General features: G+C 43.0%; 1 protein-coding gene across 2 annotated transcripts in view; it reads right to left on the reverse strand.

The window, feature by feature from the left end:
* Window positions 1-4,736: 4,736 nt before the first annotated feature.
* GMPR (guanosine monophosphate reductase) overlaps window positions 4,737-17,390 on the reverse strand; it is a 93,857-nt gene continuing 81,203 nt past the window's right edge. For both annotated transcript variants that reach the window (XM_044667609.1, XM_044667601.1), the window contains 3 exons: window positions 17,093-17,135; window positions 13,775-13,934; window positions 4,737-5,806 (listed from right to left, as the gene is read on the reverse strand). In XM_044667609.1, the coding sequence (XP_044523544.1) occupies window positions 5,626-5,806; window positions 13,775-13,934; window positions 17,093-17,135 (384 nt within the window). In that variant the 3' untranslated portion in view covers window positions 4,737-5,625. The remainder of the gene's footprint in view (window positions 5,807-13,774; window positions 13,935-17,092; window positions 17,136-17,390) is intronic.

Consider the following 17,390-nt stretch of genomic DNA (forward strand, 5'->3'; position numbering starts at 1 on the left):
CTGTCAGTATTTTCCGTGGCCTTAGGCACAAAGAGAGAATCTTCGTTTCTAGCCAGGGTCATCCATCCTGGGCCCAGAACCATCTCTGAGATTTGTCCTGTTGGATGTTTTAATGTTGGGTCATCGTCCCATCACACTTCCAATCTTCTGCCTCCCACGGGCCAAGTGAAAAGAGACACTGGAGATTTGTGTTGGGGGCACTGTTGGGCTGACGTGGCCAGTACCAAGGAGAACTAGGGAGGGAATCATGTTTTGCACCTTATTGAAAAGAAAAAATTTTAAGTGCATACATAGTTAAGAGCTTTTATTGTGACAGGAGAACTTTTTTCCATATGCGTGCATACTCTCTGTAATTCCAGTGTAAAATATTGTACTTGCACTAGCTTTTTTAAAACAAATATTAAAAAAAATGGAAGAATTCATATTCTATTTTCTAATCGTGGTGTGTCTATTTGTAGGATACACTCGAGTCTGTTTATTGAATTTTATGGTCCCTTTCTTTGATGGTGCTTGCAGGTTTTCTAGATAGAAATTATTTCATTATTATAATAAAACAATGTTTGATTCAAAATTTGAACAAAATTGTTTTAAAGAAATTGTCTGTATACCAGTACAAGTTTATTGTTTCAGTATACTCGTACTAATAAAATAACAGTGCCAATTGCAAGCTTGTGTCTCTGCCTCTCTGTTAGGTTCCCAAAGAAAAACAATGGACCAGAGAAAAAACCAGCAATCCCTGCTTGATTCCTCCCCCCTTTTTTGTTCACCTTGACCATAGTTTTCTATAGAGCAGGCTTGTCGAGAAGGGGCCACCTTACACCTACCTCACTTCGGTTTTGCATCCCGGAGGCATGGTTCATAGACAATAGCACATTTCCACATTGAACATCTTGGCTTATCCAGTTAAATGTGTTTATTTCTCAAGAACTGAACAGTACCATTTGCAAGAATATTTGTTTCTAACAAACATTTGGCGGCTAGCTCATGGTGGCATGAGGGATACACTGTATACAGTTCCACAACAAACCAATTTCTGAGGAAGAATCCATTCATTCATGTCATCTACAGAGTGTGTGTGTGTGTGCACACCCGTGTGCCTCAGCATAAAAGCACCAGGGGTTAGACTTCCTATTGTGAGTTCCCACTAGCATGACTTATTCATCTGCAAGAGGTGCTGGCTCATGAGCGTGCATAGGGAATGATGACTGATCCATGGATCTGCTTTAGAAATTGCCCATTGGTCAAGCTCCAGAAGGACCAAAAGTGATCATTCATCAGCTTCCTTCTGGTGAAAGATGTACACTTCCCTGGCACCGAGTTGCTTGCTTGCCTGCTAAAGGCTTCCAGCCCTAATGCCCTATGGTGAAGATTGGAGAGAAGAAGGGAAAGTTTTCAACAGAAAAGACCCCATACAAAAACTTAGCTAAGCCAAAAGAAAGGAAGCCCACTCTAGTAGTGGGATTAGAAATCGCCAACCCCTTTTGGCTCTTCTTCTCAGGTAATATTGTCGTGTCTGATCTGGACCCCTCAATGCTTATTGGAGTTAAGATTTAAGCAAGTGACAGAGAGTCACTGGTGCTACATACCAGAAGGTAAAGGCTCCATAACTTTAGGCTAAGACTAAGGAAGGCTGCTGGTCATCTCCCACCCCAGGAGATGTATGCTAAGATGAAAAAAAAACACTAAAATTAGGTACCACTCGTGAAGCATTCGGCCCAAATTCCTACCTTTTTGACCCAGGCCCTCCTCTCCTTGGCAAGTAATCCAATTTTAACAACATAGCCAGGGGCAGTTCCGGCAGGAAGATTTGGGTCTGTGACAGTCCCCGACTCTTCACGGGGTTGGTTTGGCTAGGCAAAGAGCATTTAGTCAATCTACTGCAGAGTGAAGATTTCAGAAATGCAGTGAAATGACAACAGCTCAGTCAAAGCAATGAGAAACATTTTGATTCCACGTTATTTAAGGCAATAGTCAAGTGAGGTAAGTGACCCTAACACTGTGTCAACATCTCCCAGCAAGTCTTTATTTAGGAAAGTAACCTCTGTGTTCTCCTCTGACTCACACATGGAAAAGCCTTTGTAGGATGCATGTGTCATCTGTCTATTCAGGCAGCACCAAGGCAAATGACAGCTGCAAACTGATGCTACAAATGCCAGTTAGGGTCAGCTTAGGTGCCTTTCCCTCTGTCTGCTGCTCACTCAGTCCCACTACTGAGGCATTATGGCACTATGCAAAAAGCACCAGGCTGGAACCTGAAGACTAGCATGATCAGTGGAAAGAATGTAGAATTTGGAGCTAGAGGCCTGAGTTCAGATCCTGACTCTGCCATTGATCTTGGGGGTTAGTGACTTCATTTTGCTTGGTCTCAGTCTCTTCAATTGGTTGGTTGTTTTTTAAATTCTTACCTTCCATCTTAGAATCAATACTGCATATTAGTTCCAAGGCAGAATAGTAAGGTGAAGTGACTTGCCTGGGGTCATACAACCAGGATATATCTAGGACCAGATTTGAACCCAAGACCTCCCATCTTTGGGCCTGGCCCTCAATCCACTCAGCCCCTTCTCCTGCGTTGTTAAGTAAACAGTGTTGAACTAGAGGACTGCCAAGGTCCCTTCCAGTTTAAAATCCATGATTTTCTGTTTCCATCACCAGAGCTTCAATTCTGCCTTTGCCTCCCAACAATATGTGTGGCCTTACTGATTAGGCAAATCACTTTTGACGTCAGGCCCTCGGTTTCTTCATCTGTAAAAATTTGTTGCTGTGAGATCAAATGAAATATTGTCTCTGAAAACACATTTAAGCTGTGGAGCCCAATCTAAATGGAGAGTCTTCTCAGTCCTGAGGAAGCAGATGATATTTGTAAAAATCTTTGTTGTTCTGGGAATATTATTTTGGTTTTAGGCCACCATATCAAAATAACCCTCACTTCTTTGGCTCTATTAACTCAAAGACAAAAATTAGCCAAGGGGCCTCCCAAATAGTGGTGGCCTGGAAAGAGTATAGAACTTGGGATTACAAGACTGAATTCAAATAGCAATTCTATCACTTCCTGCTTACGTGACCTTGGATGTTTCAGCCTCTCTAGCCCTTGGTGAAAATGAGAGGGTTGAACCAGAAAACCTCAGTATATGATTCTGTGAGAGACAGATCCAGAACCCTGCCCCATTTTCCCCCAGAAAAGGGCAACAGAAGCTCTTAGTCCTGAGTCAGAATGAATGACCTCAGCAGTAGAGTCATAGGCTGAGGGACCAATTTACTCCCATCTCAAAATGTTTTCCAGGTAGTATGGTGGCATGGTGAAGAGAGCACTAGCTCATAATCAGGAAGATTCATCTTCATGAGCTCAAATACTAGTTGTGTGACCCTGGGCAAGTCACTTAACCCTGTTTGCCATCAGTTTCCTCATCTGTGAAATGAGTTGGAGATAGAAATGGCAAACTACTCCAATATCTTTACCAAGAAACCCCAAATGGGATTACAAAGAGTCAGACACAACTGAAAAACAACAAGCTATAAAAAGGACAAAGGAAATCTATTTCTCATGAAATTGAAAATATGCACCCTCTCCCCGCCCTGCAAAAAAAAAAAAAAGTATGATATTGTGGTATTTCCAAGATAGGCCCACAACTTGCTTTGTCCTATTTCTACTATTAATTAGCTGAGTGATTATGAGCAAGTCGGTGTCTCTCTGGGCCTTAGTTTCCTTCTCTGTAAAATGAGAGGTTGGACTAGATGGTCGCCAAGGTTTTTTTTCCAATTCTAAATCCCCATCCACTACCCACATTATCCAGATGTTGCCTTGTTTCCCAACAGTAACTCACACATTTATCTTTGTAGTAGTAAGAGCTATCTTCCTGTGTCTGGGGCAGGGGCGAGGGGTAAAACTGCCTCCACTGGACTTGAGGGTGTTGGCAAGATATGTGCCTCTGGGGCCGTGGAAAGAGTTACCATTTTTCCATCTTATGCCTCCTGTTTCAAATACCTTTAAGTGGAGAGTTGGGTTGAATGTTATGTCCCGCATGGTCCAAGCATGAGAGGTAGCTCTCTTCCACTGGCCTAAATCACGATGGGCAATCAGACGCAAGCTTCCTGCCTTGCCCACGCTCCCTTTTCCCCAAAGCCTCACTCCTCTTGTAGAAGACTCAATTTCTGCATATTATCCTGTGTCTAGCTAAAACGAAGACTGCTTTAAGTTGCACCAAGTTCCCAGGTAGATTAATATCCAAGAAACTCTTTAAAACAAGGAGCCGGGTCTAAATTCATCCAGTGTTCATTCTGTTAACGTTACCGTGGCTTCCTGTGAATTTCTCCCAGAGACCGTACGTACTGCCTGGATCTGTCAATTACTTTATCATTACATGGGAGTCACATGTTATCCATGATCTGATCAGAAATAGCCATTGCTGTATCCATGGAAAGTCTCTTAACTTAGGGCAGTGGTTCCCAAACTTTTTTGGCCTACCACCCCCTTTCCAGAAAAAAAATATGACTTAGCCCCCTGGAGATTAATTTTTTTTAAATTTTAATAGCAATTAATAGGAAAGATAAATGCACCTGTGGCCATCACTGCCTCCCTGGATCGCTGCAGCACCCACCAGGGGGCGGTGGCGCCCACTTTGGGAATCACTGACTTAGGGTCTTACTGCTGGATTCTGGTAAAGAGCTATACTAATGAGAGCTTCCCTCCCATTATCAATGATGGTGGACCTCTTCATTACAAATGTTTCACCAGGATCTTTACCAGAAGAAGCTGTAGAACATTTAATGTAAGCACACAACTAAATACACATTTTTAACAGATAAACAGGGGAAGCGGAGGGGAGGAAGGGGAAGAGTCCAAAGAAGGAAAGCCAACACGAGCTCAGCCTTCCCCAAGTAATGGGCTCAATGAATATGTAGTTATGATATCCCAAGAAGGCACGTGTAATGAACCTCTGACCTCCATAGAGCAAAGACAAGGGGCCAAACTCATAAATATCCCAGAACTCATTTGGAAAGTCTGTGCTTGGTGTTCTTAGATCTCTAATCTTCCCTTGGTATTTTCTCAGGAACCAACGTCTCTACTCTACCCATCTGGCTTTGCAGGGATCTTCTTTTCCTTCCTGGGGAGCCAGCCAGCCACCGCTGGGCAGTAGCCACCACTGTGGCAGCACTGTCTGGCTATTGATACTAGCCAATACTGGTTTGACAGCACATCTAGGTGAAAGACAGAAAAATCCCCAAACTGTGACCACAGGGCTGGATTCCAATTAAGTGGAGACTCCAGCCATCCATTGTGAAGACAGCATTATATTAAAAGTGAAAACTATTATCTTTAAAAAAAAAAAAAAAAGGAAGGGTCTCACGTGTTTTCAATCATGAGTGTTTTTTGAGGGCAACAAACACTCTACATTGCAGGACTGGGCCTGACTAGTAAGTCCATCCCCAGCTACATGCCTGCAGGAGATGCTAGTTATGGGCTTCAGAGGCCCTCCTGCTGGTTGGAGGATGATGAAAGAGAAGAGGAGACGTCTTCCATCAGGAGAAGACAGGAAGCTCTTACACAAGACAAGAAGGGAGACTGTGGGCAAAGCGGGTGCATGTCAAAACTTCCACTCTAGTCAAATGGATTTTTGGTCCCCCAGCTTAGCTAAAGACCGAGTTGTGCTGCTGGGTCACCCGGATGAAGGTTGTCCTCCGACTGAGCTCCTTGAGTTTGGCAGCACCAACGTAAGTGCAGGTGGACCTCAGACCCCCCAGGATATCCTGGATAGTGTGTTTCACATCTCCTTTGAAAGGCACTTCCACAGTCTTGCCCTCTGACGCCCTGGGGAGAGAAAACAATTATTACTCTGTGTGTGTATGTGTCCTCTTTCTTTTTCTCTTGCTTTTAGAAGTCTGTGCTTTAGCATTTTAGCAAAATGGCAGTTTTCTCCCTTTGGGCCCAGCAAAGCCAGAACTTTATGATATCTCAGCTTAAAAGTAAGGCAAAGTCTCCAGGACCTGAGATTTACCACTTTCTATCAAATTCCTATACTGAGCTAGTAGAGTAAACATTCCTCTGTAACAATTGTGATGCAACTATAGATGGGAGCTTAGAACACTGAGCTCAAGAGATGTGTATCTTCACAAGAGATCTCACCCCAGGCCCGAAAGGTAGCAATTTATCTTTCTGTGCTACTTTAACCCATAGATGTGTTCATTGTCACAAACCAAAACATCCTAGGAGGAGCCAACACATTGTTTTCTTGGTTTGCTTCTGGGCACCTATTTCCTGTTTTTCCAGCTCTGAAAGGTGTTACATGGTACACCTGTAGGTATCCCCACTGTTCCCATGGGGTACACCAGTAGGTGCCTCCCACTCTTCCAAAAAAGGAAAATGCCCCCCACCAAGAACCCAAAGCTTCTTGGGAACAGAGAGAAAGATGAGAAGGAGGTGGATGTCCTTTAGTAACTCCAGGCAGCAAGAAAAGTAGAAGATCCATCATCCCAAAGTCTAGACTGCTAACACTGGAAAAGATCCTTCCCCTAGTCCCCCCACTCCTACCCCTACACACATAGGGACTCTATTGCCTCTCGTCGTACTTATAGAAGATCACCTGCATTCCCATCACTGCCATTTTACAAACGAGTCATGCCATGTTTACCCAGATTCTCCCCTCCTTGTCCTTCCTCTTAAAATTCCTACTTTCCTTCATGCATAGCTCACATGCCATCTCCTGCATGAGACCTTTCCTGACCCACCTCCTCCCTTGTCAGTCTCCTCTTTTTTCTCTCTTGAAATTACTTTCTATTTACTTGTCCATGCATGTGTAGTAAATATGCAAACAGATTTCAATCTATTTGAGGGCAAGGAATATTTCATCATTATGTCTCCTGCACTAAGCATAATAACTGAGACATTGGAGGAATTTTGTTTAAATATCCTTGGAATTTAATTCATAATATCTCCTCAATAAGTCAAGAAGCATTTATTAAACAGGTCCTATGATGTGCCAGGTACTATACTATATACAGGAGATACAAATACAAAAGAGAAGGGTAACTAGGTGATCAGTGAATAGAAAGCCAGGCCTGGAGACTGGAAGTCCTAGGTTCAAATCTGGGCTCAGACACTTCCTAGCTATGTGACCCTGGGCAAGTCACTTAACCCTAACTGCCTAGCCCTTACCACTCTACTATCTAGAAATCAATCAATTCTAAGAAAGAAGATAAGGGTGATTAAACCAAAAGGGAAATAGTCACTGCCCTCAGGCAGGTTACATTCCTTTGGGGGACACATAGTAATCTGAGGGGAATTAGGAAAGGCTTCAGATAGAAGATACACTAAGACTTGAAGGATGCTAAGAGATTCTAAGAGAGAGAAGTGAGGAGGGGGTATATTCCAAGCATGGAAGAAGACTATGGAAAAGACATAAAGATGGGAAATAGGGCACCATATTGGATGAACTATAAAGTCAATTTGACTGGACCACAGAATGGGTGAAATGGAATAATTTGAAGTGTATGCAGGGTCTTGGCTATAAAGGATTTTAAATGCCAAAATTTTTTTACATTTAATCCTAGAGGTAATGGGAGGGGGAAGATTGACTAGAATTTTTTTTTCCATTTGCTTGCTATTTTGTTTTAAACCTTTACCTTCTGTCTTAGAATCAATACTACGTTTTGGCTCCAATGCAGAAGAGTGATAAGAGCTAGGCAATGGGGGTTAAGTGATTTGCTAGGAAGTGACTAAGTCCAGATTTGAACCCAGGACTCCCTATCTCCAGGCCTACCTCTCTGTCCACTGAGGTACTTAGCTCACCCAGGGTGACTAGAATGTGAAGAGTGGGGAAAATATTCTAGTGGCTTTGATGAAGATGGATTGGAATAGGGACATAAGGAGACCAGTGAATAACTGGCATTTATTTAGAGCTTTAAGGTTTGCTTTACATATGTTAATCTAATCTGATCCTCACAACAGCCCTGGGCTGCTATTATCATCATCATCATCATCATCATCATCATCATCATCATCATCATCATCGCCACTTTATAAATGAGGAAACTAATACAGAAAGAGATTGTGACTTGCCAGGGTCACAGAGCTAGTAAGTGTCTGAGGTAGGACTTGAACTCCAGTCTTCCCAACTCCAGGTCAGGGTCTCTATTTTTACTGTCCCACCTAATATGGGAGGTGAAAGATGCAGAGGGTTTGAAGGACACCCGCATGGGAAGAAATGGAGAGATGGATGAAAGTGATGCTGTGGGAGTAGAAAGGCAAGGTTTGCTAACTGATCATTTGTGTCTGTGGTATAAGAATAAAGGATGACACTGTGATGACACTATGAACCTCAAAGCCTGGGGGACTGGAAAGATGGTGTCATTTATTCAGAAAAAGGGTGGGTTGGGGAGAGAGGGAGGGATTAGTGAGTTCTGTTTCAGACATTTTAAGTTCGAGATGCCTATGGGACATACAAATGGAAACGTCCAATGGGTAGTTGGGACTGGAGCTCAGGAGAAAAATTAAAAGCTATAAAACGAAGGTAATTACCTCGACTGATCAGCCTCACAGGGATGGTCCAAGAAATAAGTGGTAAATGATTGCCAAGGAACCCTTAAAGCAGAAGGAGCTGTGTCCTAATTGAACATAATGTCAAAGAAGGAGAAGCCTTCTCTTGAAGAAGAGGTCATTGTAATAAGCATCTTTTGTCCACTTTGAGCATGCAGAGAAGCACCTCAGAGAGCCAGAAGGGCCCTAGCCATGTAAGTATGTAGAGTTCTGGCCAGTGGTTTGCCTGAGTAGGACCTTATATTTCAGGGTTTTCTTTCCAAAACTGTGCCTCGATGCTCTTGAATCTTTCATTCTCTGTTATGTTTAAACCCTGCTGAAATTACAGGAGACTTGTTTCTTTTTGTTCCTCAATTTCTATTTTGGTGTGCTAAATGGGAGTCCATCCCTCCCCAGCCCCAACTTAGATAAAAAGCAGATTAACAACCAAAGGTTTAAAAAGAAATGGTTCAAAGAAAAATTAAATCTGTCCTAAAGCAGGAAAGCTGGCCATCCCTTCTCCACAATAGGCCGGTTTATATAACTGTATCTGTACAAGGTAGCACCAGTCTCTCAAACAAGAACAACGAATTCTGATGGATCATTAAGCTTCTTGGCGCTAGGCCCAGGTTCCCACTCGAGGTAGGAATTCCCTCCCTCCTCTCCCCAGCAGCACTGTCTAACCTGGCATATCACTTACCACATGGGAGAAGGAGGTCTTTCTGAGACTATGGAGGCCTTGAGAGGATGAGCCGCGTCTCTTGTTCTCAATTATCTGGAAGCTTCCAAGGTCTTTGCATAACATCCCCACCCCCTGAATCCCCCAACCAGCCTCCAAGTCCATAAATTAGAAAATAAGAAAAAGAAGAGAGTCTCGCAAGATGGCAGCTTTTTGTTTGTTTGTTTCAGTCATTTCAGTCATGACCAACTCTTCATGAAATCCTCATTTTGAGTTTTCCTGGCAGAGATACTGGATTAGTTTGCCATTTCCTTCCCTAGCTCCTTTTACAAAAGATGAAGAAACCGAGGCAAACAGCGTCAAGTGACTTGCCCAGAGGTCACACAGCTAAGTGTCTGGGCAAGATTTGAACTTAGGGAGAGAAGTCTATCTGACTCCAAACCTGGCACTCTATCTGCTGCACTACCTAGTTGCCCATGATGGCAGCTTATAGATTTTCTTTCTTAGAGGGTCTTAAAGGCAATTTCCTGGTAACATCATGGGATTAATGATTTAGAAACTGAATGAGGCTCAGAGATAATCTAGTCCATCCCTCTCATTTTACACAGGAGAGGACTGAGGCTAAGAAAAGTTACGTGACTTACTCAAAGTCACAAGGCAGTTAGTAGTAAAACAGGGATTGGAATCAAGGACTCCTAACTGCCTCCAAAGCTGGAATCTTTATATTCAACTCACAGCTTCCTATTTCATTCTTTTTTTTTTTAACCCTCACCTTCCATCTTAGACTCAATACTATGTATTGGCTCCAAGGCAGAAGAGAGGTAAGGGCTAGGTAATGGGGGTTAAGTGACTTGTCCAGGATCACACAGCTAGGAAGTGCTGACTCCTTATTAATTCTACCATTCATTATAAACGACTGTAAAAATTGTAAAAACTTGGAAAAATACCAACTCCTACAAGTGGCTTTTCAAACCCTTCCCAATATGGCTCCAGTTGACATTTCGAGGTTTATTCCACATTAGTTCCCTCCATGAAAGCCTGCTTCAAGACAGCTTGCTGGTCTTCTGTGCCATTACCCTTGGCTTCCATATGCCCAAAATGGACTCATAAAAGTTGAGAATGAAAAGACCTCTTAAATTTGCCTCTTTGAATTAGTAGCTTCTTTAAAAACTCAGCTCAAGTGCCACTTTCTGTATAGAGGAAAGCTCTCCTCTACTCCTCAGGCCTTACGTTGTATATATTATACTTATGTTATTATTATTATTATTATTCTAGTGAATAATACTGTATAAATGATATTGTATTTACTTTTTTGTGTAAGTAGGTTACTAAATGGCACAGGGGAGACAACAATGCATTTGCAGTAAAAAAGATCTGTGGTCAAATCTAACTTTATATACTTACAAGCTGTGTGACCCTGGGCAAGTCACTGAACCCCTCTCATAAAGAGGATCAGTATCCTCATTTGTAAAATGGGGAAGGTGGCAGGCGAGGGAATAAATGTCTACTGACTACCTACGGGGTACCAGGCATTGTGCTACGAACTTCACAAATATTATCTCGGCTAATATCTATCCCACCACTGGATAGAGCACTGGGTGTGGATTCAGGAAGTCTAATCTTTGTGGGTTCAAATGTTTCCTCAGACTCCTCCTTACCAGCTGAGGGACTGTGGGCAAGTCATTTCACCCTGTGTGACTCAGTTTCCCCAGCCATAAAATAATCTGGAGAAAGAAATAGCAAATCACTCCAGCATCTTTGCCAAGAAAACTCTAAATGGTGTCATGAAAATTCAAATATGACAAACGACCGAACAACGCCAACATCTCATTTGAGCCTCCCGACCCTGTGAGAGAGATGCTATCATTATCTTCATTTTACAATAAAAGAAACTGAAGCAAACATAAGTGAAGGGATTTGCCCAGGGGCACACAGCTTGTAAGTGTCTGAAGTCAAATTTGAACTCAGGTCTTCTTGACTCCAGGTCCGGTGCTTTCCCCCTAACTGCTCAGTAGCAACTAGAAGAACAATAATGACATAACGTAGCTCCCAGGGCTGATCTGAGGCCAAAATGAAATCAAATTTGTAAAGCACTCTGCAAACTTCAAGTGCTATAGAAATACTATTATTATTATGAAATATCGCATGCCCTAATAAAATGCCAACTTTATATCCTCAGCACCTAGCAGAATGTTCTGCATACAGCAGGCGCTTAATACATAATTACTGGAATAAATTAACTTAAATTGTTAGGAGCTGCTAGCTCTCCAGTTCCCTTTGTCCAGCCCGTCATCTCCTCTTCTTATAATGGGAAGTTATGCCATACTTGTGGAGCGTATAAATAAATATGCTGTTATGGGGCTTATCAGACACACACACACAAGTAAAGAGAAAGGCCAGGCTCTCCGTGGTGGCTATTCATGAAATTCTCCCTTGGGAATAAGGAACAGAATTACATGGCTGGCCTCCATCCACTGTCAGGCCTTCCCCTCTGTGCCTCAAGGCAGCTTTGAAAACGGGCTCCATTTAAGCAAGGTTGCCTTTAAGAAATGATCTGAAGCCCATCCTGCGATCTAGAAAGCGGTGCTTTATCAAGCACCCAAAGACACAATTTCCAAGCCTGGCGCCCGCCGTATGACCTCCCCGAAGGCTAGAGGTGATGCTCCTAGACAGAGCACCCTGCCAAGAGCTCCTGGGAAGGAGAACTGTCCTGGCTGCACTGAGGCTAGGAAGACTCCTAGAAAACCCCTGACCCAGCAGCACCAGTATAAAGCCTGGGTCCCCAAAACAACCACTGTCACCCAGAAACCTTGTCAGCGTGGTACCACAGAAAGAGTGCTGGATTTGGAGTCAAAGGTCCTGGGTTTAAATTCCAGCTTTGCCACTTACCACTCTAAGAAATCCACTTAACCTCAATGGGCTAAAAATTTCTAAATGAGAAGATGGCCTTTATGGCTTACCTAAAACCATCTATTCAAGAAGCATTGATTTAGTATTTTTTATATGGTAGGCTGGGGCAGCTAGATGGTTTGGTAAATAGAGCACTGGGCTTTGAATCAGGAAGACATCCTCCTGGGTTCAAATCTGGCCTTAGACACTTACTAGCTGTGTGACCCTAGGCAAGTCACTTCACCTTTTTTGCCTCAGTTTCTTCACCTGTAAAATGATCTGGGGAAGGAAATGACAAATTAGTCCAGTATCTTTGCCTAGAAAACCCCAGATGGGGCCACGGAGAGTTGGACACAAATGAAAAATGACTGAACGATTTGTAAGAGACTTGAGTTCAGAAGAGAGACAAAGGGTGGATGGACTTTTAGATCTGAGAGTTACCTTCATAGTAGACTACTTGGGAGCAGATGAGATAATATACACATGGGCATGGGGCAGAACACAGATGACACTAGTGCAAAAGAAAATGAGGAAAGATTGGAAACAGAAGAAGAGGACCTGGAAAGAATGGTGTCGTGAATATCAGCGAAGAGGGGATGCTTAAGACAAGTTGACAAACTTTTATTAAGTACCTACAATGGGACAGATTAAGCCCTGGGGATACAGGGAAGCGTGTAAATACATCAACAACTATGGAATAACAAGATATATACAGGATGAATTGGAAATCATCTCGGAGAGAAGTCACTAGCTTCAAGGGTGACTCAGGAAAGGTTTCTTGAAGAAGATGGGCTTTTCACTGATATTTCACCAACAGTTACAAATGCTGTAGTGAGCCTAATAAGCATGAGGATTGGGAAAAGGTCATTGGATTTGGTAATTAAGAGAGATCATTGGTAATCTGGAAGAAATGAGTTTCAGATGAGTGATGAGGTCTGAAGCAAGACTGCAAGGATTGAGACGTGAGTGGGAGGTGAGAAAGGAGAGAAAAGTAAAGACAGCTTCCCCTCCCGCTCCCCACTGGAGTTTTGCTGCAAAAAGGAAGAGAAAAATAGGGAAATAATTTGAGAAGATGCTAGGATCAAGAGAAAGGTTGTTTTTTGTTTTTTTGTTTTTTTAAGTCTAGAGAAACATTGGGGTTGTTCTTTGTTGTTGTTGTTCTTACCGTAATACTAAGACAGTGCTAGGCAATGGGATTGTTAAGTGACTTCCCCAGGATCACAACTAGGAAGCATCTTAGGTCAAATTTGAATCCAGGTCCTCCCAACTCTAGCCTCCCACTCTATCCACTGGGCTACCTAGCTACCCCAATTTGGCATGATTTTAAGCAGAAGGGAAGGAGCCAGTGGACAAGGAAAGATAGAAAATTAAGGAGGGAGAAAAGACGCTTGGGAAATAGTTTCTTGAAGAAAGGCAAGAAAGCATCATATCTAGTTCCCAAATCAGATCTCCTGAAGGCTTTAAATATATGTTTTTTTAAAAGAAAAGGTCTCCATCCTGCTTAATGAGCTCAGGGTACACTTCCTAGCCCGTTGCTAGCATAGTTTCCAAAAGAAAAGTAGAGAATAAGTCCTGGAGCTTATTTCCTTTTAGCCTAGCTGTCCCATTTCCTTCACCCCCAATGTATGGACATAAAGCAACTGGAGAAATTTAAGGCTTTACCAGTTCAAGTCTGAATGCTTCAGCTGCTTTCTTACCTGTATTCAGCAACTCGCCCTGAGTGTTTCTTCATTGCTGTTTCAGAACTCATCCCATAGAAGAGCTTCACCTTTTGACCATTCCTCTCAATCACCTCCCCTGCACATTCTGTGTGACCGGAGAACATCCCTCCAAGCATAACGAAGTCAGCACCAGCTCCTGTAATCCAACAAAGGGACAAGGAAAACATAGAGGACAAAAGAAACCAAAGTCAGAATTGCTTCTGGGAGATCAAGGGTACAACACAGGAAAAATCTGTATCAAGTATGACCTAGAACCAAGAAAACCACCTGTGCCATCTGAAAGAGTTAGGCTGATGGCCCATAAATCCAGGGACCCAAGCACTCAACAGTCATAGCCTGAGTACTGAACGGCAGAAGTGAAGAGCAGGCCAAGTAAAGCCGACAGTTGGTGCTTTGGATAATCATTCATGAGGCTGACTAGAGGAGTCTTTAAAAGAATGATTACCATGTTGACAGGAATCCAAATCTCAGGCTCGTAGATATGAAGAGCTAGAAAGGGGCCTCTTAGAGGTCATTTGGGCCAACTTTCTACCCAGAGTCACTTACTCATGGTTATGTGACTTAATTCTTGGGTTCTTTTTTCCATCCTTTTCTTACTTTCCTTCCTCCCTTCCTTCTTTCTTTTGTCCTTTCTTTCCTTCTTTCCTCCTTTCTTTCATTCGTCTATTCACTGCATTTATTTAGTTATTTGCTTATTTATTTACTGCAAACTAGATGACTTTAAGTAAGTTATTTCCCCCCTGAGTTTTGGTTCCTTGATTTGTAAAATGAAGGTTTAAACTAAACAAGGTCTAAGAATTCTTCCAGGTTGAGAACCTTCAACTCAGGGCTTAGCTCAGCAGTGCCTATAACATAGTAGGTACTTAATAAATGTTTGCTTACTGACTAATCTTTCAGAGCCTGTTTAAATACCCGCCAGTGAATGGAACTGTGCCTTTATTACTATTTTCTCCTAATCTGAGTCTTTAGGAGGGAACCCAAGTAGCTTAGACTTTATATAACATTTATATAATTTAACAGCATTGAAAATACTGGGAAAAGTCCATGGAAGTCTGAAAAGCTTTGAATTTCTCTGACATCATGTTCTTTACAGAAAACTCCCACTCAGTAATAATAATTAGCAGTTAAGGTTTGTAAAGCACTTTACTAATATGCTCTAATTTGATCCTCTCAATAACCCTGGGAGATTGGTGCTTTATTGTTCCCATTTCACAGTGAGGAAGCTGAGGCAAGTAGAGGTTAAGAGAATTGTCCCGGGTCACACAGCTAGTATGTATTGGAAGCAGGTTTTGAATAGATGCCTTCCTGACTCCAGACTCAGATAACCATCCACTGTACCTGCTAGCTGCCTATAATATTTGAAGAATGAATCAGGCATAATAAGAATAAATAACTGCCCATTTTAAATATTAGAAAATATCAGATTTTCATACAGTTATCATGCAGATGGGTGGGAGGTTGAGCAGCTCCTAACAGTCATGGATAGTCAATGTTCACTACCTCTTTGTCTATCCTGAATTAATAGGGAGCCTCCTTTCAGTTAAATAACACAAACAAATCTTCCATACAAACTACAGAGCAAATTCAACTGATGGCCTAAATTTTGAGTAAAGGGCAAGATGTCAATGCTCTGACGTCACATGTATAACCAATATGTCACTTGCCTTCTCAAGAGGTGGGGAAGGGACAAGAAGAAAGGATAGAATTTGGAACTTGAAATTTTTAAAAATCAATGTTAACATTTTTTTGCATGGAATTGGGAAGGTTTTTTTCTTTTAAATCCCTTACCTTCCATCTTAGAATCAATAGTATGTGTCCAAGGCAGAAGAGTGGTAAGGGCTAGGCAATAGGAGTTAAGTGACTTGTCCAGTGTCAAACAGCTAGGAAGCATTTGAGGCCAAATTTGAACCCAGGATCCCCTGTCTCCAGGCCTGGTTCTCAATGCACTGAGCCACCTAGCTGCCCCCTTAATGAATTTTTAAAATCATGAAAAAACTGGACTTTTAATTCAATTAGGGGATTAGTCAAAGCCCTTTCAAGGAGAGAAAATTGTGGGTACCTGCCCTTGAATGGTAACTCTGATGTTTTGGAGCTACTAAGCCACCATCGTGGCTGACTCTAATATTTTGGGACTAGCCACTTTGAATGGTCTACACAAAAACATGAAGTTTACAACCCTTCCTCACTGTTTTTGCCTGCAACGGGGAGAAGGCTAGAGACCCTCCTCCTGTGGACCAGGCATTGGTTCACAAGAGGACTTTTCTCTTCTGCTGCATGCTTGGGAGTCCGGACAGCTCACTGCACCCTATAGAAGTGCTGGGGAGAAAGTGGCCACTGCTTCCCCATTGCTCTCATGGGACAAAATGAAGGCTAGACTAGGGAGGAGGCTTGACTTACCCAAGGTGATATATACCCCTGACTGGCAAGATCCATGGAGCATCCGTTGCCACATTCCCTACCCACCCATCCATCACCTCCCAGTTTTCTAACGATGGCTTTCTCCCTGATAAGTAAAACGGAGAGACTGAAGGCAGAAATATTTTCCCCTCTGTCAGATCTACTGAATCCTTTAGCCTCCAGCCTATGTCTGGAGCCTGCTGGAATTCGGAGCATTGCCCTCTGCTGCCCCCTTGTGTGCCTCAAAGGCGTATGGGAAGTGCTGTCAATGTCCTCAAATAGGCACAAGGTGGGGACGGAGGGGAGAAGAGATGGAAAAGTGAGGGATCGTCTCTCCCGATCTTCACAACCACTTCTCCAAAAAGGCTTCCTGAACGCCAGCTTTCCATGAAGAAAAAGGAGAGCGTCCACCTGACGTTCCTGGGCTAGATCTTCTCAGTGCTCTCGGGAGCCAGAGAAAAGGGGGCTTACTAGACTACGAGTTAAGAGACCTGGGTCTCTTCTCTGCTACTAGTTCGCTGTGTGACCTTGGGTTAATTGTATCAGTTCATCTATAAATGAGGGATGTGGACCAAATGATCTCTAAGATCCTTTTAGCTGGTTAAAAAAAAAATGACTAAATGCTGCTTTCTGGAAGAGTCGAGTAGGCAGGATCAGGGGAACTCTGGAGCTGGCCAGGTTCTCCTATACTCTGCCCCAAACAGGCACGAGCAAAAGGCAGTGAGATCACCACAACCGAAAGCCCCCGGGAGAAGTTGAATTCCCCGACTCCTTACCCCGTCTCACAGCTTCAGTCCTCTAAGTTAGCTCCTGCATTCTTATCCTCCTCCTCCCAGAGTCCCTTCCTCCCTCTCTTCCCAATGGCTACAGCCGGCTAACAGTAGGACTTGTGCTTACCAAAAGCTTTGGCGACATCTCCTGGACAAGTACAGCCTCCGTCCTTAAGAAGAGAAAAAGCAAAGAGAAGGAATCAGTCAGAACCAGGCAGGAAAAGCGGAGCGCCCAGTGCCCTCTGGGACTGGTCCAACTTCTTGGGTTTTGTGCAGGATTGCACACAAATAGTGCCCCACCTTAAGTCAGAATCAGCTATAGAAGTAAAGAGAAAGAGGAGGGGAAAGAGAGAGAGAGAGAGAGAGAGAGAGAGAGAGAGAGAGAGAGAGAGAGAGAGACACAGACACAGACACAGACACAGAGA

The sequence above is a fragment of the Gracilinanus agilis genome, chromosome 1 (genome assembly GCF_016433145.1).
Source record: "Gracilinanus agilis isolate LMUSP501 chromosome 1, AgileGrace, whole genome shotgun sequence".
Lineage (NCBI taxonomy): Eukaryota > Metazoa > Chordata > Mammalia > Didelphimorphia > Didelphidae > Gracilinanus > Gracilinanus agilis.